At 40.1% G+C, this 25,096-nt stretch overlaps 2 protein-coding genes across 3 annotated transcripts in view; both read left to right on the top strand.

The window, feature by feature from the left end:
• rasa3 (RAS p21 protein activator 3) overlaps positions 1–2,255 on the top strand; it is a 39,396-nt gene extending 37,141 nt beyond the window's left edge. The window contains exon 24 of the mRNA XM_085355936.1: positions 101–2,255. Coding sequence (XP_085212062.1) covers positions 101–176 — 76 coding nt within the window. The 3' untranslated portion in view covers positions 177–2,255. The remainder of the gene's footprint in view (positions 1–100) is intronic.
• A 1,497-nt stretch (positions 2,256–3,752) lies between these two features.
• Positions 3,753–22,652, top strand: pros1 (protein S). 2 transcript variants are annotated; one of them, XM_085347206.1, is made up of 14 exons: positions 3,753–3,985; positions 4,516–4,673; positions 5,552–5,576; positions 5,664–5,747; positions 5,830–5,952; positions 6,086–6,211; positions 9,210–9,338; positions 9,416–9,656; positions 12,276–12,462; positions 12,632–12,796; positions 12,965–13,133; positions 20,833–20,969; positions 21,039–21,267; positions 21,689–22,651. In XM_085347206.1, the coding sequence occupies exons 1-14, from the start codon at positions 3,907–3,909 to the stop codon at positions 21,874–21,876; spliced, it is 2,040 nt and encodes a 679-aa protein (XP_085203332.1). In that variant the 5' UTR covers positions 3,753–3,906; the 3' UTR covers positions 21,877–22,651. The 2 variants fall into 2 exon arrangements, with proteins under 2 accessions (XP_085203332.1, XP_085203255.1); XM_085347129.1 differs by having other exon boundaries at positions 3,843–3,985; positions 20,833–21,267; positions 21,689–22,652.
• Positions 22,653–25,096: the final 2,444 nt, after the last annotated feature.

Below are 25,096 nucleotides of genomic sequence, written 5' to 3' on the forward strand. Positions count from 1 at the left end.
TTAAGTTATAGATGAATGCATTTATTGTATCTTTAACAAAGTGGAGGCGCTAGTTCAGAACACTGCAGTCACATTTTTTTTCCCTTTTCTTTGTCCTCAGAGAGCATCCGATTGGAGACAAGAGTTTCCAGTGCTACATCCGCCAGCAGTCTGAGAGCTCCACCTACTCCATCTAGCCACAGCCCTGGATCCGGTTTCTGTGATGGACAAAACCAGCATATTTTTCTCTACTGCAGAAAAATCCACTGAAACTGAGCTCTGTGTCTGGTATTGAGTTTTGAAGCATTTCCCTTGTCTAAAATAACTTCCTTAAGACGCTTGTGGAAGCAAAGCAACCTTTCACCCCGATCTGATCGTGTTTTGAGAAAATGACAACTTTACGACTCGTTGCCAAACTCCAAGAGCCGCGTATATGGACCTACCTGCAGTTTCTCAAAGTGCATCGCTCCACATTCGGACAAACAGACCTCACTTTTAGAAGAGAGAGAGGAGAAAAAAGAGGAGCACTTGTGGAGGAAAGGAGGGATATGAGTGAAGAGGTAACCGTCTCCTTTACATGACGTGACGAGAGAACAAAGGTTTTCACTGGACAGTTCTGACAGTGACCAGCACGCACTTTAATCGCCTCCAAATCTTCGGACGAACAAGCCTCACAGCACAGTTTTCAGAAAGCGACTTTTACCTCTTTGATTTGTGTGCGGTTATTTTAAATGTTGTTGAAATTGTTACCTTTCATATGCCGTCTGACGGACGAAGCTCCAGACGAGAAGGAATGACTGCAGCTTATCCCCTCTGCGGGTGATGTTATACCTGTGTACCTTTCACTTTCAAGCTTCTCCCCCCAGCGTCTTCGGGATACAAGTTCAGGGAGAGCCACAAAAAAACAAACAAAGGGATCGTCGGGCCCATTCACAGTCCAAGTGACTTCATTTAAGCTACCGAAAATCTCTCCACACACAGTTTTAGCCCACATTTTAAACCCTTTTAAAAGAGTTTTCCACGTTTTGTTTTTAAAGCTTTGGTCTGTCATTTGGTCGTCATGTAACCAGTACCCAGGTTGGCATTTCCCCCTCCCCTTGCCCGCACAGGTTATGCTTTAAATTACATCATTCAAAACCAGTTTCTTTAGATGCAGAAAATGTGCACGTGACAGAACAAGTCCTTTTACAGGTACAGCTGTACAGTGTAGTGGACTACTGTATGTTATACTGATACAAACAGAAAGGGAGACAGAATATTAGAGAACGCTGAGTACAGTGTAGTCCAGTACAAAACTGGCTTTAATAACTACAGCAGAGCAACTGTTTTGTGTCATAAGACACAATTTTCATCACTCACTGTCCATTTATGGTGGATAAATATAATTAATGTCAGAAAAGCAGCTTTAATGATGAAATGGAAAGACACTTTTCCCCGACACACAGCGCTGGGCTAAGGCCCCACAGCTTGACATTAACTCAGAGGCCTGTTTCACTCCTGTGTAAGCAGGAAAATAAGTAAAAGCCAGTCTACCCCCTTCAGCTATCACAAATGAGATCATTAACAGGGATGTTTTATTTTCAGATACACTTCTAATTATTACACAAACTAACATTTTAACCTGTCTTAGTTTGTAATTGTGAAATGGATAGAGTGTGACTGATTGTGTTGCCCCGCTGGTTACCTAATAATAATGTGGTTCTTTTGTTTCTGTGAGTTAGCCTCCCACTCCCTCCATACCTTGTCGTTTGAACTCTTATTTATATGCATTCCACTGAAAAGCTACCTGCTGTGAAGCGCCTCACCATCTATTGAAGGTACAGGATTTATTGTTGCTAGCCAGCTGTGTTGTGTTGTCCCACGCTTTCGCAAAGGCGGACGCATTTTTTGTCTTTCACTCCGACAGTGCATGTGAAGTGTAGACAGCAGCCTCTGCAAGCGACTACAAACCACGACTTTTGTATTTTCCGAATCCAAGTATGTGCTTATGTAGCCTCGCGGGTGTTCGCCCCCATGGTCACAGGATCCCAAACAGTGCCAGTTATCACTTTTCTAAAGTTCATTTTTGAAATATATATATAAATATATTAAAAAAATAAATAACTGTACTGTTTGTAAAACAGCTGAGCAACTAATCCAATTATATGTTTTTGTTTTTTGGGTGGGTCAAATAAGGACAACAATTTGACTCAACAATTTGACTCTGTTTTCTATCTTGTCATACGGAAATTTTGCTGTGTATCTGAGCTGGATGAGGTGTGTGTGTGTCTGTTATGTGGGTGTGTGCTTGTTTTTGTCAGTGTGGACACATGTGACTGACATGATGGGTTGTGTTGCCAATTGATCAAACAGTGTTACAGGTCAGGAAAGGCAGATCACTGCCTGTAATTATACTGAAGACACTGTTACTTCACTCTTGGCCTGACGTAGCGTATCCCCTCTTTCCTCTCATATACAATCACTGTTTCTTTTCAAGAAGATTTTGCCAATCTATTCTCCCCAGATGTCTTATGAACAGTAAAAAAATATTAAGAGAGCAGCCTGGGTTTAATCTCTTTCAGGTTTTCCTCCCCCTACAGGTTTATGAAACTCATATTTATTATAACTTTCATTCAAACCTTCCCAGAATTCCCAGCGAAGTTGGTGTGGGTATGACTCCTCCAACCCCGATACCCATAAAAGGAATGAATTATGCAATAACGGTGTTTCAGCATGCAATAATATTAACAAGCCCTCGATAAGCCTGTCAAGTGATCACAAATTAACAATGCACATCTGCTGATGTTTTGCAGTCAGATGCCTCTTCAGATAAACACATATTATAAAAGGGAGAACAGTGTATTTTGTACAAATATTTTAAAAGTATTAAAATAAGCCTGTTATTTGTGTACATAAAACAATTGAATGAATGGTGAAAATGTGATGTGTTTTCCCCCGAGTAACCAAATGAAACAATTATTAATGCAAATCTGGTGTCTGTGTCATTTATTACTTATCAGTAAAGTCTACTGTACAAACTCACATTAGCAGATTTATATTGTTTTGTTAGAATTGCCCTGCCTAAGTATGCCAATCTTGTAGCATCTCACTGATAAAGACGTTATTGCTATCATTATTAGCACTCAGAGCACATTACACTCCAAAAAAGGCCCACCTTAAACACGAAGTAGGAATCTTTCACCTGATGCCATAACAGATAATTTTAATGTTACACGTGAAATTATAAAGTGAGGTAAGTGGCAATGTGAAACCTAATATACAGCTTTTTTTTAAAAAATCTACTACATATTATAATCTACAAAATTATAATCTATCATAATCTAGTGAAATAATATAATAATAAGTAAAAAAACATTTATAGTAGTTTAGCAGTGCCATCTTTTCTTGGATGCTTAGCAACGGCGAGACATTTGCGCCATTTTTTTCTCGTCTTTTTTGGCGTGACGTTTGTGTGTGTGTGTGTGCGCGCGGTGGGGGGGGGGGGGGGGTATTAATGATAATTTGGACTTTAAGAATAATTAAAAGTATTATAACTATTCCTGATACTAGAGCAGCCTGTTCAGCACAGAGTTTTGTGGTTATTTACCTACACAGTGTGTCCCGGGCCTCCTTTAGTAAACCTATTTTCTGCATGAGTTCAGCCTGAGCCGAGCCGCACGCGCACGCTCGGGGGAAAAAATAACGGCACAGAGCGCGTGAGCGTGCGTGCAGCGTTCCCTAGCTGCCTCCCCTCTCCTCACGCTCCACACACACACACACACATAACCCCTCCGTGTCCCGCTCTGCTGGCAGCTGCCTGTGCTCCCCCCATCTCACCCGACGAAAAACACTTTCGGGAAGAATAAAGTTTTTTCCCTAACGGACCTGCCGCTCAGCCAGTCTCTACTCGCATCCAAACCGTGGCCTAGCAGGAGGAACGGCTCGACTATGTGGAGAAAGAAGAGGGCTCTTGGGGAACCCCTGGCTTGTCTCGTGTTACTGGTGACGCTGGTCGATGCTTATCGGTGTAAGTACGCTTGAGGTTTTGCGGTTTTACGTGTTGAGCTGGATTGTAGTGTTTAGTCAGAATGTCCCAGTTTGAAGAGAGCAGTTCACAGACTGGATGAGACCAGCTGGGAACCGTTTCAGGACTTCAATATTTTTGTAATCACTTTTAGCATATGTGAGGGTCACATGGCTCCGTTGTTCACCATGAAACAATGCTTGGAAAACAACGTGAAGTGCTTGTTACAGCAACTAGGGGTCATTTCTGAGAAATGGCGGTTTCGCAATAACACTCCCTACCTCTTTTCGGGCCAATTCATCTAAATGAAATTAAGCTGCCCTCTTCATCCATTTAGGCAGAAGCCTCGGGAGAGCTGTCATGACAGAGGAGGCTTTAATTCCTACGGGCATCAGTCATTTCTTTTTATTGTAATGTTGTTACAGGTGTTTATATTAACCAGCAATAGGTTTGTTGGACTCAAAACAGAGCTCACAGTTAAAAGATGTGCTACATGCATGCGCTGTACACATAAGTGTTTGTGTCTCCCATAGTCTTGAGCCAGAGCACAGCCTCGCAGTTCCTGAGCAGGCACAGGAGGGCCTACTCAATGTTTGAGGAGAGCAAGAAGGGCAACCTGGAAAGGGAGTGCATCGAGGAGCTGTGCAACAAGGAGGAGGCCAGGGAGATCTTTGAGAACCAACCGGAGACGGTGAGAGCTGACAGGGAAAGCCAGGTCAAACTGAAGTGACTAGATGGCAGTGAAGAAGAAGATGAAATAAGCAGCAAAAATTATAACAGTGGATTGGATTTTTGGCTGTTATCCAGCATGTGTTACTAATGACATTATGAAGGCACAGAGCTTTAATGAACGTGATTAGTAACACAGTAACGAGGGTGTGTAATCGGTGGTTAGGGAGCTCCAAGTCGTTTAAGATAAGAGATAAGATAAACCTTTATTAGTCCCACACGTGGGAATTTTTTTGGTCACGACAGAAAGTACAAGTTTAAGAGCAGTAAAAGTTAAGAAAAACTCAATAGAATAGGAGAAGATTAAATAGAATAACATACTATACAGCAAGAACGAGATACTATATACAATAGAATAAAGTACCAACAAAATAGAATAAAATACTGTACAAAATAGAAAGAAAAAGCTCAGTTATAGTAGGGGAAAAAAGATATGTACTGCAAGTATTTACTGCTTCTTCATCTTCAGCTCCTTTTAGGGGGCACCACAGAGGATCATGTACCTCTATCTCACCCTATCCCTAGCATCCTCCCCTGTCACATCAACCCTCCTTCACTGCATCCATAAATCCTCTCTGTGTTTTTAATCCTGTCCTGCAGCTCCCTAGTCATTATTTTTTTTTGCCAAAATATCCACCATACCTTCTCTGCAGATGTCCAAACCATCTCAGCCTTATCTCTTGCTCTGATTTTGTCTCTAAATGTCTCCGTCTCATCTGTTTGGGCTCTTGCTGTAAAATAGTAAAAGCTAAAGATGCAGCTGCATTTTCTCCTTTCTGTCCTTATCAGTAAATACCAAACTATCAACAGCCTTTTTTTTTCCTTTTTTCTTTTTTGCAGGAATACTTTTACCCTAAATATGTTGGTAAGTCTGCTAAATGAATCACATTTCTTAATATTTTTGTCTATTTTGAACTGTTTGTCTCAAATAAACGCTCATTTTTTTCTGCAGCGTGTCTGGGTTCACACCGTGTCGGCATAAATAGCCAGCACTCAGATGCCGGCATCCCCTCTAACCTACGTGCCTGTGTGAAAGGTGAGCTTAAACCTCAAACTAAGCTTTTTATATGCCTGTTACACTTCTCTGTAGCTGTCAAATGCTCTGTTTCCAAAACCAGAGATCAGTAATCAGTGCACGCCGTTTCCATGCTACAAGGAGGGTTCAGAGCGCTGCGAGGACGGCATGGCTGCCTTCACATGTGTGTGCAAGCAGGGCTGGAAGGGGCTGCGCTGTGAGGAAGGTGAGTTCTCATTTAGTCTTTTGGCATTTTAAACATTTTTCATCATTTTTTACCAAAATACATCCAGCAATCATTCATTCCTAATCTATGGAACCTGCTGCTGTTATTTTTGTGCGGCGTATCGATTGGGCAGACGTCGATGAGTGTTCAGATCCTGAACTTCATGCCGGATGTAATCAAATATGTCAGAATATCCCAGGTAGCTTCCATTGCATGTGTGAAGAAGGCTACATACTCACCGACAACATCAACTGCATGGGTAAGACTCTACTGGATGGTCATTTTAATAATAATTAGGCTTAACTGATTTTCCTTATATACACTTGTTTGTGTCACGTGTGTGCCAGCTCTGTTTTTTACGGTCCCTCTGTTGGAGACACGTCACCAGCAGAGTTTTACATGGCAGCTGAGCATACAGGATATAATTCTAATTACTTTCTTTTTTATTTATTCATATGGATGCATTGCAAAACAAATTTTAAAAAAAGATCAGCTCCTCCAGCTGTTACCCTCTGGGGCCACACCACTTGTTTTTTGCAAAGCTGACCTGAGGTGACTCCTTATGTAAGAGGAAGGGGAAAGCTTTTAACATCTGAAAAGATGGTTCATCCTGATTGTTGTAAACACACCAGCAGGCTCGTAGCTCAGAGCTGTAAAAACATGCTTAAACTGTCCGTGCTTATCGTTGCCTGATTTCTCTGCATCTTGTTTTGGTGTGTGTGGGCAATCTAGTCACTGTTAGTCTTTCAGGCTGACCACTGCATGTTGAGTTCAAAGTCTTCACAAACATGTACTGAGTCAGACTGATAAATTTGCCCTCTTTATTTATTTATTTTTTGATGGACTGTTAGATAACACAGCCTGTCAGTAGAAATCAGTTATTATAACCTATTATTTAGGGATTCAAGATATTTTATCAAAATCAATCTGCCAGTTACGATAACTAGAAATTATTTACTTATATGCATTAAATTTTTGATAATTTTTGGATTCCATTTTTCCGGAGATGCCAAAAGAATCTTTGAGCTCCCCAGAGAGAAATCTTATCACCACTGTGATAAGATTTCCCATACTTGAGCACAGTCTACGTTTTTGTTTAGAAAATGTTTATATTCCTGTAAAATAGTGTCACAGGGGTCACTGTCTACCCTTTCTGAGAAACCATGATGAGATTTTCAGACTGTCTTTAATTTGCATTAATACTCAATAGTCGTTGTAGCAAATATAGAATAAATAAGTATGTAATGGAAGTGTGCATGTGGAAGTGTATTGTTAACCTCCCAAAGTAACCAGTACATCTGTGAAAGCAGCTTTTGTGCGCATACAGCTATGTGAAAATGGAAGTTTTCAAAGGACTCTGTGCAGTTTTATGAAAACTCTGTAAAAGCAGACGTTTGGCACAATGTGACCAAATTCAACCCAAGTTCAGACCGTGCAACGCTCAGAGAAACTGACCCCACTGCTGGAACAGCTACATCAAGGCGAGGTTGCAGACTCCGATGGCATCAATCCCAGGATCCTGATGCACTGTGCTGTCTGGCTGTCTGGCATCCTGCAGCATCTCTTCACCTCTTCAAAAGGTTCTAGTGCCGTGGAAGAAAGACGCCATGTGTAGTACTAGTACCAATGAAAGCTGCTCCATCAGGGCTTAACAACATCAGACCATGTACCTTGATGTCACATGTTATGAAAATGCTGGAGAACTGGTTCTGGCCCGGCTTAGCTCTCAAGTGAAATATGCGTTTGAGCCTTTTCAGTTTGTTTACCAGCCTCATATGGAGGATGTTGTTATTTACCTGCTGTAGCATGCTCACTTCCACTGGCATTGGGAGAATCATGTTGTTTGATATTTCCAGTTTCTTTAATACCATTTAACCATCTCTCCTGAGTCAGACACTTTTTAGGATGAGTGTCACATCATCTACTGTCTGTCACATGAGGGAGGCATGATCCAAAGTGCATTATTCAACAGAACCCCCCCCCCCCCCTAAAAATCAGAGTCTTATTTAATGCTGGAAACCTGACAGAGAAAAACAGCTAACTAACTAACTGGATTGAGACTTAGACAAAATATACACACTGAGGATAATGAGGAAACGTGGCACAGATGACGCTGATCAGGGATAATGAGAAAAGAGAAGCAAAATTTAGCATATTCTCTCATCCCATGTACATTATCAAAATAAAACAGAAAATAACTAATGCTGAGACCAGGACTAAGATATATACATTTGACACAAAGACAGAAGATAGGAAACAGAGACACGACTGGAAAGACAGAATAGGAAAACTAAAAGGTGATTAATAAACTTATCAACTAATGTAAAAACTGAAATACAAAATAATCGAAATACAAAACCAGAAAACAGCAACTAGCCCAGAACCTGTGTCAAAGACCCAGGGACCTTGACACTGTCTCCTGGATTGCTGACTATCTCTCAGAGAGTGTTCAGTTTGCATTGGCAGAGAGCACTCTGTTTCAGGATCAAAAAAAATATTCACAAGGCTGGAGTGATCATTGGCCAGAATTTACTGTATACTATTTTTATTCTTTATGCTATCTATCTATCATGTTTGGAGAAAACCAAACACAGCATATCAGCACAAACACCTCACACCATCTGTCAAGCACGGTTGTGGAGGGGAGATGATTTGGGCACCTGGCAGACGTTAAGTCTGCTCTGAACTCCTCTGTGTACCAAAGTAATCTGGAGTTAAATGTGGGACTGTTTGGTCCAAATTGGGTCATGCAACAGGGAAATGATCCCAAGCAGAGCAGCAAATCAACAACAGCATGTTTTTTTTTTTTAAAAAGACTCAAGGTGCTGCCATGGCCCAGTCAAAGTGCAGACTTCAACCTAACTAAATGCTGCTGCGGGACCTTAAGAGAAAAGCTCACAAACCTGAATGAACTGAGGCAATGATGTAAAGAAGAGATGGCCCAAATTCCTTCACAGCAATGTGAGAAACTGATAAACACAGAAAACAATTACTACAAGTTATTTCTACTAAACGACTGCACAGAGACCTACGAAATCCTTCTTTTTCACCTGTCTGTATCTCTGCTTGCACTACAGTAAGGCAATTCATTAAAGTGTGTTTTTCATTTGAAACATTAAAAGAAATCAGATTGTCTTTTATGTGTATTAATTGTACTTCATCCGAGTAGCAAAAATGACACTTTACTTCCTTATTCTGAAGTTCAGATTCCAACCACTCTGTTTGCTCATCGTCACTTTTCCCATCACACCTTCCAGATGTCAATGAATGCCTGCTATACCACAGCATCTGTGGAAGGCAAGCTGAATGTGTCAACATACCAGGCACTTACGACTGCAGATGTCCTGTGGGATATAAATATAACTTCACCTCCAGGACATGTGATGGTAAGCTTTCAAATTTATCACCCAGACGCAGAATCAAGGGTCACTGCTAATAAAGTCTTCCCAACCTGTCATTGCAGACATGAACGAGTGTGAGATGAACGTGTGCAAGGGGGTTTGTATAAACACTCAGGGCAGCTATTTGTGCTACTGCGATGGTCGCCAGGGTTTGCATCTGGCACAGGATAGGCAGAACTGCAAGAGGATCCCCGTGTGTCTCAACCTGCTTGAGGAAAAACACCCTGAGATGCTTTACTTGGGAGAGCAGTTCGCAGGCCTTCCTGTCATCTACCTGCGCTTCCGCCTGCCGGAGAACACAAAGTAGGTGTTTGTCACACACACAGAAACACACACACGTATTAATGTAGAGGACCAAGAGTCACAATACATGTAGTGCAAAGATGTTACTTTTTTATGCTAAAGGTTTTCACTGTTGTCTCAGCCCTGAATCAACAGGGTCTCATAGCCAGTGATGGAAATAACGGCGTTACAAGTAACAGCGTTACTTTTTTTTAGTAACGAGTAATCTAACTACTTACTATTTCTGTCGTTACAACGCCGTTAGCGTTACTAACAAGAAAATGCGGTTACTATTTTTCAACAAACAGACGGTTGAAGCTGTGTTCAGCTTACTGCATCTTATATCAGTTGCACGGAAGTAGCTGCCTACATAAGTAATCTGGACGCTACAGCTTTAAGCAGCTGCGCACGCTCCCGCGCGGGGCAATCACTTTCTAGCAGTGATTGCCGCAACACCTGGAGCTAGGGGGCAAAACAATCGCATGAGTGCTGGTGTTTGACTGAGGAAGAATAAAGTAGTCGTGGTTAGATGACACTTAAGATGACAAACCAACAAGGTGATATATACCAGTTTTTAAATTGTGCGTAAAACCAGAGTCATGATAAGCAATATATACGCTGTGTTTTTTCCTAAATAGTTTCGTCACGTTTACTGTCTAAGGACAGTGCTAGCAAGCACTCTCTGCTTATGACCAAAAAAACAAACAAAACAAAAAACACCCCTTTTGTGTTGGTGGAAAAATGCACCATGTCGACCAATCAAATATGATATGGCAACATGACATTTGGTTGTTTAGGAAGGGGGGAAGTTTTAGGAGTGACGGCGAGAGAGAGAGAGAGGGAGAGAGAAAGACAGCAGCGAGAGAGCGAGTTTTGAGATGTGAGAGATTTAGCGTGACGTTTAGCGTGTTTGGGGTGTGTAGTTCATGTGTTGTCTTGTGTAGTTAGTGTGTAGTGTTGTGGATAGTTTTGTGTTGTGTGTCAGAACAATGAGGCGACTGCTGTCTCCAGGTAGAAAACAGGAGGAGTGGTACACCTCCTGCTGTCAGACCTGCAGGTATCAGGCTGTGATGTTCTCCTTTATAGTGGGCAGAAATGTTTGGAGTGGCACAAATAATTTGTGTGGCATCTTATTGAATGCAGAACACCTGATTGTTATTTAAATAGTTTGAAATGGTTATTAAAAAAGGGGGTAAAAGGTAAATGGTGCATATGATTTTAAAATTGACAAAAATTAAATTTGCATTTAAAGTTATGAAATAAGATTAAACATGTTTGTGGTTGTTACAGTAAAAAATATAACTCCTTCTACTCGGATTTTATGTTTTTTGTCTGATTTTAGATCAGTTGTGTTAATACAGTATGTCAAAATGAAAACATAACTGTAAATTCAGCCATGTGAGGTTGTGCTGAAAAGGATGATACCAAACAAGGCAAGTAAATAGTTTTCAAAGGTGAAATGTAGAGGTAAAATCAAAAGTGTTTAAAAATGGCCAGTTATACCCTGGACCCCAGAGGGATAAACATTTTTTTTAAAAGTAACGCAATAGTTACTTTTCAAGTAATGAATTACTTTTAGAATCTTGTAACTCAGTTACGAACTCAGTGCGATCGCACAAACTGTGTATAAAGAGCGGTAGTACTGATTGGTGAGTGACGTTTAATTGCAGAGACAGCTTTGGTGCAGCGATTCAGAAGATTATTGACAAAACAGTCAAGTACATGGACAAAAGCCTCTCTCTTGTTTCAAGGTTTTTGACCCTTCCACTCTTCCCTACCCCAGAGAAGAGCTGGCAAATTATGGGGCTGAAGAGGTGTATTATCTTGTCACACATTTTGCCTTTTTGCTAGATGAGGAAGAGAAAGAGAAAATTCTACAAGAATGGATGGATCTAAAAATGTGGCTTGCAGAACACCGGGGTAGCAAGGTAGATTGCTTGTGCAGAGATCTCCTCTCTTTCAGATTCAGAATCTGACACAGACACAGTTCTTACAAGTTCACAGAAAGTTCTGTTCAATTAGAACAAAATATTTTAGTTGATTATTGTAATTATTATACAGTAGTTGTAATTTGTTTTAACAATTTTTTTGATTGATGTTTTGTTTCCTTTACAATATTATACATTAAAAATAATCTCTTTTTTTTTATTCGGGCTACTTAAATTTATTTTGGGCTACCAAAAACTGAAGAGTTCCTGCCCGAAGGGCTACCAGGCATTGTGAAATTTTGCGAGCCCTGCACACCATCTGAAAATCAAGTTACAGGGTTGCTACTTTGTTGAGATCCATTGTGCACTGCAGATGCACAAGGTTTGCGGTCCTACCTGGACTTTAGTGGAGGGATCTAAAAGTGGTTAAAACAATACACTGCTGCCCAAGAAGACAACTTGGAAAAGAACATTTGTGAAATTTAGGTGGTATGTTTTTTTTGTGGGGAGGGGGTCATGGTACATGGCCATAATTCAAAGAGACAGGTAATTCTGGAAATTGTGCACAATGCTGCCCTTACTTTTTTTTTGCAGTGGTAACAAGTAATAAGGCACAGCTAGGGTCTTACATGTTATTCATCACTACCTGCAGGTTAATGAGAAGGGCCGTATTCTAGTTACTGTGTAAATTTACCTGTCTTCCTCCTGGTAGGTTTGCAGCCGAGTTTGACTTGCGTACTTTTGACCCAGAGGGAGTTGTTCTGTATGCTGAGTCTTCTGAAGGCTCGTGGTTCATGGTGGGACTCAGGGGCGGTCGCATTGAAGTCCAGTTCAAAAACCAGCACACATCTAAGGTTACCAGCGGAGGAAAAGCAATCAATGATGGACAATGGCATGTGGTGAGAAAGTCTGTCACTTTGTTATCATATAGTGAACATAAATCCTTAAGACTAAATTGACGAACTAAAATGATGAGAAGTCTATTACGCTGTGGTAACATGTAGTGTGCAAAGTACATGATAACAGTGACGTGCTGTATTATGATTTAGTGTTACGTGTGACACACAGATCTCTGTGGATGAGCTGGAGAGCAGCATCAGTGTGAAGATCAGCAGGGAAGCTGTGATGAGCATTAACAGCCCCGAGAGTCTCTTCACATCAGTCAATGGCAAGCTGGAGACCAAAGTTTACATCGCTGGCCTGCCTAACCGCACCGACAATGTCATCAAGCCTGTAAGCTGTTCATTCCAAGGCATTCACACATAACTAACCTTCCCAGGAGACAAGATACAGCAGGGAGGGGATTTTAGTGTTAACTAAACCTGTGTGAATTTAAATTTGTTGGCTGAGACATTGTGTTAAAGAGCAGAAGTTCACGCTACTGCACTGTTTGTTTATCAGATCAACCCCAGGCTGGATGGCTGCATCCGGGGTTGGAACTTGATGAATCAGGGGGCGTCTGGGGTAAAGGAGGTCATCCAGCAGAAGACAAGTAAACACTGTTTCGTGCATGTAGAACGAGGATCTTTCTTCACCGGGGAGGGACTAGCACACTTCAACATAGACTACAGTGAGTAAGTTATGTTACACTTTATTAATCCCTCAGGGAACATTTGGCGTCTGCATTTGGTCTACACCAACAGCTTAAAGGCATTACAGCAGCAGCTCTTAAATTTAGTTTTTGTGCAGTTCCCTGGTTTAAAGTCTTTAAGAGGGGAATTAATGCAGTGGGTTGAGAACTCTGAATTAACACAGGAACATAGTGAGTGTAAAATACCACACAGCTAGTCCTGTTAGGTTTGTGCAAAGACCTGCTGATACAGCTGATATAGATCTAAACTTATCATATGATGCATTAAAGGAAGACCTGTGATCTTTTATGAGCCGTGAGAGACATTTTGCTGGCATGTTTTGGGTCCACTTTTCTCATCAAAGGCAAGGATGACCTCAATTCACTATAAAGTTTTTAATTCAATTCAATTTTATTTATATAGCGCCAAATCACAACAAAAGTGGCCTCAAGGCGCTTCATAGGTTTTATGAAGTTTCATAGGTTTTATGTTTTAGCCCTTACTATCATCTTACGATAAGATCTTTTTCATGTGATTGGAGTGGTCTGTTAAAATCAACCCTCTGGAGAAGTCTAAAGATAACAGTCCACTGGGGGGCTCCCTTGACAACTGCATACTGTTATCTTCTGCTAAAAGCGGATTCAAAGGGATGTGATCAGTTTGAGGAATCTGATGGAAAAGGGAAAACATCAGTTAGAGGCTGGTGAAGGGTAAACATTGTGTACTGTTAATGAGAGCTTACTCATCACACTTTTTTTTTTTTTTTTTTTTTTTAAACGTATGTTTATTTGTTTTTTCAACAGTATCAACACCAACATAAAATGAACGTATGGCAGTCATTAAAATAATAATAATAATAATAACAACACTAATAATAATAATAATAATAATAATAATAATAATAGTAATAACGATAATTGAAGTGTTAATCCTAAAGGGTTCCAAATAAATGCATAGTTAAAAAAATTAAATTAAACCATACAAATAAATACAATTAAAAAAAATAAATAAATAAAAATAAAAATAAAAAAATAAATCATAATATAGGTTACATAGTATATTCCCAACAACAAGTCAGACATTATTCATTATCTAGTTGTCTTATTCACTCACCGCCCCCCCCCCCACATCCCCACTCCTCAGTAGATCCAAAAATATCTTCCAGATGTTGTAAAATTCAGAAGCCTTCTTTCTAACAATATAGGTCAGTTTCTCAAGAGCTAAACTCGATGTTAAATTATTTAACCAGTGGTTAAAAGAGGGGCAACCAACATTCTTCCAGCATAAGGCGATACAGCGTTTGGCCTGTAGCAAACAAAGATCGACCATTATTCTTTCCTCACAAGACAGAGTACAGTCATCTGGATACAAGCCTAAAATGCATAACTTAGGGCAAAGCGGTACAGGAGAAGTTGTGATCTGAGAGATATATTGTAACACAGAGCTCCAAAATTTTTGGATCTCTTCACATTTCCATAGGCAGTGATATAGTGTACCCTGATGCCTATTACACTTATAGCATAGATCAATTATATTAGGATCAAATTTATTTAATTGTACAGGGGATATGTATGTTCGCATTATCCAATTAAATTGTATCATTCTCAAACGAGTGTTAATGGTCTGAGTGTGTGTTTTTGAACATATTTTACCCCATTCATCTCATCACACTTTTTACTGAAGAAGCGGGCGATGTACAGCAGGTAGGCAGCTGGGAATTTAGGAGAGGCAGATGAGACGAGGAGGAAAGGGGTAGGCAGCTGGTAAGCAATAATCCGGGTAAGTAATCCTGCAGACAGGTTGAACATTGACGTGTTGGTCCGGAGAGAGGAATGCTGGCTGGCACTGTTCTCCTGGTGCATAAACAGTTATGCAGTCTTGAGAGACGAGACTCTGCAGTGATGAAGATCACTAATAATGTCAAAATATTAATCAGAACATTGTCGTAATGGGCTTTTTACCAAAGAGGCTGAAACAATGATCAGGCAGGAAACAGTTGCCATGCTACTCCTTAGATACACCAGCTTGATAAAGTAAACTGTCCCCAGGTGCACATGGAAACCCCGAGCACCAAAGCCACCCTTATCCATCCAACTGTTCCTAAAGAAATAGACAAAAAATAAAAAACAGGCTTTTGGACTAACAGACTTTTTCCAGATACCTTTAGAAGTTTTTTCATTTGCATCTATCAGCAGCAGGAATTCTAAAGAGACATACTGTACATCCCAGTGATACCCACAACAGTAACATAAAGTATGCTGTGTGTCTGTTGTGTGTCTCAGAGAGCACCAATGTTGGAGAGGTAAAGTGCACCTGAGGTTACTCTTTCTGTTCTCGAAATAACGTAGCATTACAAGGAACTATTTTTTCGATGTCGTTGCTTGCTCTGGTGTACTGCACCTCCCAGACCTCCCATATCCAAGAGCTTGACTAGCAAACCTTTTTTGCTGCGTTACCAGCATATGCCAGTGTGTGGCCACCCTGGATAGGTCACCTGTTCATTGCATTATCATGTTACGTCCCCAGCCTACAGGTAACCTGGACATAACATGAGACACAGTTCATGAATCCTGATGCATGGCCCTGAATCATAACATAATATGTTTTCATTTTGACATACTGTATTAACACAACTGATCTAAAATCAGACAAAAAACATAAAATCCGAGTAGAAGGAGTTATTGTTATTATTATCTTGATGTTGTTTGGTTGACTTCTGCCTGGTTACTTTAGGTTTACCCTACACAACACGACACACCTGCTGACACACTGATTAGCATGCCTCGTTAAGTTAATTATGGTCTTTGCTTAATTTCGCTAACAATTCGGTAAATCCTGAGAGGAGAGACAAATCCCTTTAAGGTTGGTCCTTCCCAACATCTGGTGTGAATATCTGCCAAATCAAACATGTGGAGTTACTTCTTGTGAAGAAAGGAGCGACTGAAAGTAGATCCTTCTTAATTTTTTCTTCAAGTTGTGTCTCTACCATTTTTCGTGATTAATCTTGAGCTGGATCATGACAATACAGAACTATAAAAAAGCTTATTTGATACAGAAACTCCCATTGCTACATATAGAAGGAACAAGGGGCTCCGGAACTGAATGATCTGCTTGTGAAAATCATGTGACGGCCATATACATTGGCCAGATCTTAGACTTTTACCCAGCACGTCATTAGAAAGCCATACTAACACTGGATAAGGCCTTCTTCTCAAAACAGCTTCATTTGATGGTGTTATAGATCCCACAAGCTGTTCCACTAATTTGAGACACTGCTCCATGTTGATTTCATCACACATCATTTTTGCAGATTGTTCAGCTGCACGTTAATGCTGCCAATCTTCTGTTCTGCCATATCCCAGAGGTTTCCTGGTTAGATCAGGTGACTGCAGAGGTCACTGCAGTACACTGAATTCACAGTCATGTTCATTAAATAATAATAATAATAATAATAATTAGGGCTGAACGATATATCGCATTTGCGATAATATCGCGACATGATCAAGTGCAATTTTCTAACCGCAAAGGCTGCGATTATACTGCGATTATATTATACAATTCATGGGCTGCATCCTCCTGAGGCCGCATTTGTAGACCGATTACGTCACAGCGACGCGCCGAAGGCTGTCCAAATTACTACCATATCCCAGAATTCATAGCGCGGCCCAGCCAAACTCCAGTTTCCAGCAATGGCGGCCGCTACTAAGTTTTAAAATTACTCATACTAATCTTTCTGGGTCACAAAATAAACTTTTAACATATTTTCAGGCGAGAAAGTAGTTGTGTAAACATCAAATATCTGCTCGGTTTATCAAGATATCCCATATTTGCAAAAGTGCTTCGACGTTTTCAGAGGCGTCTGCTACCCACCAGCTCGACAGCTAGCCGGGAGCTCGAGGGTTACTGATGCGGCCGAGAACGGCACAACTCCCGGCACATCATTTTCAGATCACCGCGGAGTTTCGCTGCTCGGGTTAAACGTAATATATAAGTCACTTAGACAACCTAAAAATGTTATTGTTGGGCTTTTTTCAGTGTTTTGTTTGTTCGTGAGTAAATCGGTTTGGCTGAGATTAAAGTTATTAGATTAGATAAAATAAAACTTTATTAATCCCCCGGGTGGGTTCCTCCTTGGTTTTCACACAGCTGACTAAACGTCAAACAGAAAACTTATTAAACAGAAGTATGAGACAGTCGAGAATTTACACCAGTGTCTGGTTATATTTTAGATAGCAAGAAGCAGACGGCCGAGTTTATTAAACTCCACCGAGACAGCGGTGACGCTAATCAGAACTAGCCTTCTGATTAGCTAATCAGAAGGCTAGACCGTCCAATTTCACGCCTTTAAACTTTAAAGGTGTGTTTGTGTGTGTGTTTATACAATTGCTATTATGTTTGCACTTTATGTGTAATGTTACTGACTGCAGAGATCAGTAAGATGTGTGTATTTTTTATTTATTAGTTTTATTTATTTAATATTATTTTTTAATTGAATGACTGTCTAGTAGTTCACAGATGTCGAAAAACTGAGTGTGGTAAAGCCACTGATTTTTTTTATGTATATTTCTGCAATCTGCACATTGTACTGACTTTCATTTTAATGTTTACACCAGGGTTCCTTGTCAGCACTTTATGCTCAGATGTTTGTAAGCTAAAAATAAACTATTGTGTATGTTCAAATATACTGTTGTGATTGAAGAAGTTAAATAAAAATGTCAGTCATCAATTCATGCATCACCTCATGTCATCATAACAGAGGTCTGTCTTCCAGGAAAGAACAGTTTAAAATTAATGTAATATAGTATTGGCCATACTATATGATGTATTGCTTGTCTTTGTTTAATAATACAGAAGACAAATACCTTAAAAAATAATCGCATATCGCATCGCAATCGCAATATTGGGGCAAAAAATCGCAATTAGATTATTTTCCATAATCGTTCAGCCCTAATAATAATAATAAATTTTATTTATGAGCGCCTTTCAAGTCACCCAAGGACACTTTACAATAGAATAAAACACTTAGTAAAACAATGGGAGAATAAGAACAATAAAATACAAGCACAAGATAAAATGAACAAACAGTGGATTCACAGTGAATATGCAGATTTGAACAGATGAGTTTTGAGTTGGGATTTAAACTGGGGGAGAGAACCAATATTTCTTATTTCAGGGGGCAGAGAGTTCCACAGCCTGGGAGCAGAGCAGCTGAAAGCTCTGCTTCCCATGGTGGTGAGGCGGAAGGAAGGTACAGTAAGCTGGATAGAAGAAGAAGAACGAAGTGAACGGGCAGAACAAGTGGTGGTTAACAGGTCAGAAAGGTGAGAAGGAGCTAGGTTATGAATGGCCTTGAAGGTGAGCAGAAGAAGTTTGAAAATTATCCGGAATTTCACAGGGAGCCAGTGAAGTTCCTGAAGAACAGGGGTGATGTGCTGGTAGGAGGGGGTTCTGGTGATAATGCGAGCAGCAGAGTTCTGAACCAGTTGAAGCTTATGGAGGGATTTTTGGGGGAGACCATGCAGAAGAGAATTGCAATAGTCAATAACAAGACTGTGTACAAGAATGGACGTAGACTGGGTGGAAAGAGAAGGAAGGAATCTGTTAATGTTACGTAGATGGAAGTAGGCAGAACGGGTGAGATTATTGATGTGAGATTTATAGGAAAGTGAACTGTCTAGGATGACACCAAGGCTCTTAACCTGAGGAGAAGGGAAAACTGTGGAGTTATCGATGGTGAGTGAGAAATGGTTTGCCTTCAAAAGGTTGGATTTGGTGCCAATAAGGAGGATCTCAGTTTTATCCTCATTGAGCTTTAGAAAATTAGAGGTAAACCAGGATTTTAACTCGGATAGACATTCTGTAAGGGAAGAAGGTGGGAGGGAGGAATCAGGTTTGCAAGAGAGATATAACTGGGTGTCATCAGCAAAACAGTGAAACTGAAGATCAAATTTGCGGAAGATGGTACCTAGAGGGAGGATGTATATTATAAAGAGAAGAGGGCCTAAAACTGAGCCTTGGGGTACACTAGAGGTGACGGGGAATAGACGAGAGCGGAATGATCTTAGTTGAATAAACTGGGAGCGGTCGAGGAGATATGATTGAAACCAGACGAGGGGTGTGTCAGAGATGCCGAGAGAGGAAAGTCTGCTTAGAAGGACAGAGTGAGAAATGGTGTCAAAGGCTGAGCTCAGATCTAAAAGGACGAGAATGGTGAGAAGACCAGAGTCAGCTCCGATTAGAAGATCGTTAGTGACTTTAAGTAGAGCAGTTTCGGTACTGTGACATGAGCGAAAACCAGATTGAAATCTCTCGTAGATGTTATTATTAACCAGGTGTAAATGAAGTTGAGCTGCAACCACTTTTTCGAGTATCTTAGAAATGAAGGGTAGATTGGAAATCGGACGGAGGTTGTTAAAGTTGTTAGGATCTAAAGAAGGTTTTTTCAGTATAGGAGTGACTAGAGCAGTCTTCAATAAGGAGGGAACGATACCGGTGGTGAGAGAAGAGTGAATGATGGCAGAAATGAGTGGGAGTAAAGAAGAGAGGCAGGATTTCACAAGCCCCGTGGGCATGGGGTCAAGATGACATGTGGCAGGCTTTGATTTACATATTAACTCGGAAATATCAGATAAATCAGGAAGATGAAAAGTGGAAAACGGCTCAAAAAGGAGAAGAGGTTCTGGAGACGGCGTAGACACAACATTTGATCTGAGTTGCTGGTGGATGTTATTGATTTTCGTAGTCCAGAACAGCATCAAGGAGTTGCATGTTTCAGAGGAATAGAAGTGCGGTGGTAAAGCGTTGGGGGGTTGAATTAGCTTGTTGAAAACTGAAAACAGAGTCCTTGCATTACCCTCATAAGAACTGATAATACCAGAGTAGAAGCTTTGTTTGGCATGGTAATGGAGTCTTTATACTGAAGTACGTGGTATTTATAGATTTCTGAATCAACAGTTAAACCAGATTTCTTATATTTACGCTCTAGCTGCCGAGCTTTGGCCTTCAGAGCTCGGAGGTCAGAGGTAAACCAGGGAGCAGAGCGAGCGAGCGAAGGAAACAGAGTGGGTTTTTACAGGAGCCAGAGAATCAAGGACAGTGCGTAGACAATTATTATAATATAACAACAAATCATCAGGAGTAGAATAGAAGTCCGGAGTCTGAACATTGTCCAAACTGGTAGTGAGAATGTCCATATCAATGTTCTTGATGTTGCGGAACGAGATGAGACGGGTTGGCTTGGTAGAAGAGCAGCAGAGAGTGAGGTTAAATGAAAGGAGGAAGTGGTCAGTTATGGGGATTTCAGTAGCAGAAAGATTCGAGGGAGTAAGACCAGAACAGCAGACCAAGTCCAGGGTGTGTCCTTTAGAGTGAGTGGGAACCTCTCTGACTTTTGATCTGTGAGATGATGCTGGAAACAAATCACTGGGGACATTATAACTAACAGCCGTTGGATATTTAGATCCATGACTGAATGACTGATGGTCAAAGGCCAAAGTTGCTGCATTGCTGACATGTATAGGCTGGTCGTGTCTGTGTTCCACATTATAACAGAACCCTCTATGAGTTTACAACCATGTAATTTTGAGAATGATATAACAGACCTGTGGGAAGTTATTTTGTTAAAAGTTTGTAGAGAATCCTAAATTTATAACCTGACAAAAGGAATAAATGTTTCTTGGCATGCATGTGTGTAACCAGGTGATTCTGGAAGCTGGAAAATGGATATAAAGATGAACATTCGTCCATCCACCAGCACAGGTGTCCTCTTTGCTGTTGTCTACAACAACACAGTCCCCCTGTCAGTGGCTGTTCTACCAAAGGGAAAAGATGCTGCTGTAAGTTTGGTCACATTTTGGCTGAAAATAAGCACCTGTCTATCATCCTTAAACCAATGTGCTCTCCAGAACTTGCAGGTGTTCCTGCACGATGCCTCGGTGGCCACGTTGGACACTGTGATGCTGTGTTACCCTGATCGGCTGATGGTGCAGCTGAACGTGACTCCCACAGAAATCCTGATCTCAGCTGACTCCTCCAGTGTGACTTACATGGAGTCCAGTGCCCTGCAGAAGGAGCTGGAACTCCTCAACAGCACCATGCAAAACCCTGTCAGCACATACATTGGTGGAATACCTGGTTAGTAATTATGAAGGAATTTAAGCATAAGCATTTGATGTGTGATCAAAATGAATAAAGGGTTTTGAGATTTTCATGCAGGTTATCCTCTTGAATGTGTTGCCTTTCCTGCTGGATCTGTGAGCCTTGTGTGAACAGTGGTGCTTTGAGCTGCTAATGCTAATATCCACATGTTGCCATAGTCACAGTGACAATGGTGACGGCATGCTGAAGCTTAGCAGGAGGTGTTTATTGTTTTTCATGTTTCATGATTAGCACTAAGCAGAGCTGAGAATGAAAGGAATCAGAAAACCTTTAACTAGATGACTGCACTAGATTAAAAGCACCAAAACAAGGACCCATTCATATTGAAAGTAACATGAACAACGATACTTGGTGTCATAACAACCCATCAAACAGTTACTGTGTTTCTCTCCTTCAGAAGACATCCCTTTGCCTACCACCCCTGTGACGGCCTTTTACTACGGCTGCATGGAGATCAGTATCAACAGCCAGCAGCTGGACTTCGACGAAGCTCTCAGCAAACATAACAGCATCAAGTCCCACTCGTGTCCTCCTATCACTACCGTGGTTGATGACCTGGAGGTGGCACACATGTACAGAAAGTGACCCAATTTAAAAAACCACATTGCATTAAAAAGCCCTAAAATTAGGCAGTCCCACAGGGGAAACTTCTTGGGATATTTTGGAAAGAGAATCTAGAGAGGAGGAGAAGAAGAGACGGAGGCAGAGAGTGATTTTAAGCTTTTCATCCCTACAGTGTTCTTGTTTGTACCCTGACCTATTTTGTTCTGGTATTGCTTTAGTGAGTCACAACAAAGGCTGGCTTACCAGGGAGGTAGCCGGAAGCTGGATGACATAGGTGTAGCAGTTTTTGTCTGCATTAAGTTGTTTTCCAGGAAAGTGGAAACAAAAAGGAGCTGAGCTCTGCAGCGTGCATGCCATGAGTTGAGCAACAGATGGTTATGTTTGTGTAGAAAAATAAACAAATGGTCACTGCTGACCAGGCTGTGAGACCACCTGCATCTTTGTCCCTGCTGCTGCTGAAACATGGTACTCTCTCTAAATTGTTTAAAAACAAGTAGTTGAAATTAATGTTTGTGGCAGGAGAAACCACAGAGGAGATATCTGAGCCTTCAGGTGTTCCTATCAAATTCTGTTTCATCTCCTTTGTTTAAATCACCATCTGGAGCATTTCCGAAGCCCTGCTTCAATTTACCACTGTTGTCATCAGAGGTGTACACCTGTCATAATTACAGCATTTATTGTTCTCCTGTTTATTTCCTCATCTTAAGGGTTCTCCTGGTTGTCATTTGTTTCCACTTTGTATATAAAACATGCCATCTTTAATATATAACTTACATGTAGTTGTTTGCTGTTGTGTTTGATGTTTGTTTTAATAAAACTGTATCAAAGCAACCTTATTATTGGATTCCAGCCCTGCTTTGTTTTGGTCTCTCGCCACTGCACAAAACAAGGTCAGAGACTGGGAACAGATTCAGAATTTAGTTTCATGATTCAAAATGTGTCATGATTATATCAGTGTCTTACTTGGTGAGTTTTCTCATGTTCAGCAGAAAAACCTTAAACTCATACTTCCCAGCACTGCATCTGTCCAAGTACTTGGTGACACAACAAACTCATAAATCTGCCATTTACAAAACACAGTTTGGAGGTGTTTTCACATCAAGTGATGTGCTTTTTAATTTTCTGCAAAGCCCACCGTCGTGCAGATAAGGCAAAACGGGTCAAATGTGGACTGAAATCTAAAGAAATTACTGAAAAACATGTTGCACAACTTCCAGAGTAAACGAAACAAAAGACTGTTACTTTGCAAAGGCCTGGATAAAAATAAACTTCCCTGAAAATGAAAGTAAAAGTGGGCATAAGACTATTGAAAAATACTCAGTTACAAGAAACTGTTGAACTTTGAACACTGTAAACAAGTATGCAAGCCCTGTATATTCAACAGAAGACTAAACACACATTATCCATGCAGCTGAATGGCTCCTTGTGTAGCTGTGTCATTATGTGTACCATAAATTGGTATTTAAGCACTTAATGTCACAGTCACCCCATGCAGCAGACTGTGACAGCACTGAGCAGCTCCTTCAGTGGGAGACTGCGGCACCCACGGTGTGGGACGGAGAGATTTCGCAGGTCTTTCCTCCCCACTGCTGTCAGACTCCACAACAAAGACTTTAACTGAACAAACACACATCCACACATGTGCAATAACACTAAGTGCAATAATCTTTTCTGGCATCGTTGTATTTTTACTCAGTTGTATATAGCATTCGTATTCTATTTTTATCTTATTGTATATTTTTATTCTATTTTATTCTACTGTATATAGTATATTATTTTATTCTATTCTGTACAGCTGTGTACTGTATTTATTCTTATTGTATTCTAATTTTTGCGTCATAACTTTTGCACTGTCCACTTCCTGCTGTGACAAAACAAATTTCCCACGTGTGGGACTAATAAAGGTTATCTTATCTTATCTTATCTTCACTACTTTAAATGCTGTTTAGTAGTTAAATCTATAACAAAGAACATATTTTATAAGTAAATGTTATGACCAATGCTGAGCTATAAGTTATTTTTCTACTGTAAAATCTGCAAAGCTGTTCAAATTAAGGACTATACTTGGGGGATATATGTATTTTATTTGCATTTTTGTTCCTTTATAGCTACTCCACTACTTCCTAGCTTAACTAATCAGTATTTCACACACATTATCTATAATAATACAGTTTATAATGATAATAATAATAATAATAATAATTAAAGTAACAAAAGCTTTGAAAATAAATATTACTGAGAATTAAATTGGGCACTCTAAGACTAACACTTCCAGTTAAAGTTAGAAGTCAGAATTTCCAATTTCCAATTGGAATGACCCTTCAAGATGGATTTCCAGTTTGGAAAGTCGGAGCACCCCCACCAACCTTGAATTCACAATCCAAGATTATGGCAATGCGCATAAACATTAAAATGTAAAACTTGAAATTTGTATTGCCATTGTTTTTTTCCATTGTATTTGTGACTCACTAAATAAGGCATATGCAGTCTGCTGACCAGGCTCTGTTCATGAATGTGCTGCAGTTGTGTTTTCAAATCCAAGCATTGTGGTGTACTGCTTGTGATGCACAAATAGGTCTACCTTGCTAAGAAGAAAACCAAATCCTCTTTTTTCTTGCTTTTCTGACTTTAGTAATAGAACACGCTCAACTTAGGAGTGACGTCATTTCTGCTTCTGACATGTGACTGTGACATAGTCAAACATTTGCAATAACTGGCAACGAGTATTTTACATCGCTGTGGAGAAATTTTGGCCCACTCTTGTTTGCTGAATTGTTTTAATTCAACCACACTGGAGGGGTTTCCAGCATGGATTGCTTGTTCAAGACTTTATTTTGTTCCAAAAAGTTCAGTTTTTTCAATAAGCAAATAGGCTTGGCTGGTGAAAGTGAACTCAGCTTTTCAGAAAATGTGGTTATTCATCGTTAATTCATGATGATTTAACAGGCAAATATGACACATATGCAAAAAAGAAAGAAAAATAAATCAGGAAGGGGAAAATACGTTTTCACAGCTCTTCAAAGTTCTATCATTAACTAAAACTAAACTAAAAACTAAAATAAAATGTGAAAAAAAATTAAAATTAAAATGAAAACTAGACTTGAAATATAAATATAAAAGAAGTATGATTTGTTTTAATATTTGTTTTTTCTCAATTTTATTATAACTTGCCTGACAAGACACTGAGGAAATGTTTATTGAGACTTTGGTTGTCTAAAACACTAAGTAAACTGCTTTCAAG

The sequence above is a fragment of the Diplotaxodon limnothrissa genome, linkage group LG1, assembly GCF_057381915.1.
Source record: "Diplotaxodon limnothrissa isolate DT_005_m linkage group LG1, D_limnothrissa_male_GT1.1, whole genome shotgun sequence".
In the NCBI taxonomy this organism is placed as follows: Eukaryota; Metazoa; Chordata; class Actinopteri; order Cichliformes; family Cichlidae; genus Diplotaxodon; species Diplotaxodon limnothrissa.

Excerpts from the sequence above, each read along its gene's own strand:
- pros1 (XM_085347129.1), top strand. The coding sequence starts at position 3,907 with ATGTGGAGAAAGAAGAGGGCTCTTGGGGAACCCCTGGCTTGTCTCGTG. Across the intron at positions 5,748-5,829 it reads CCTACGTGCCTGTGTGAAAG|AGATCAGTAATCAGTGCACG; the intron begins GTGAGCTTAAAC and ends TTCCAAAACCAG. Across the intron at positions 6,212-9,209 it reads CGACAACATCAACTGCATGG|ATGTCAATGAATGCCTGCTA; the intron begins GTAAGACTCTAC and ends CACACCTTCCAG.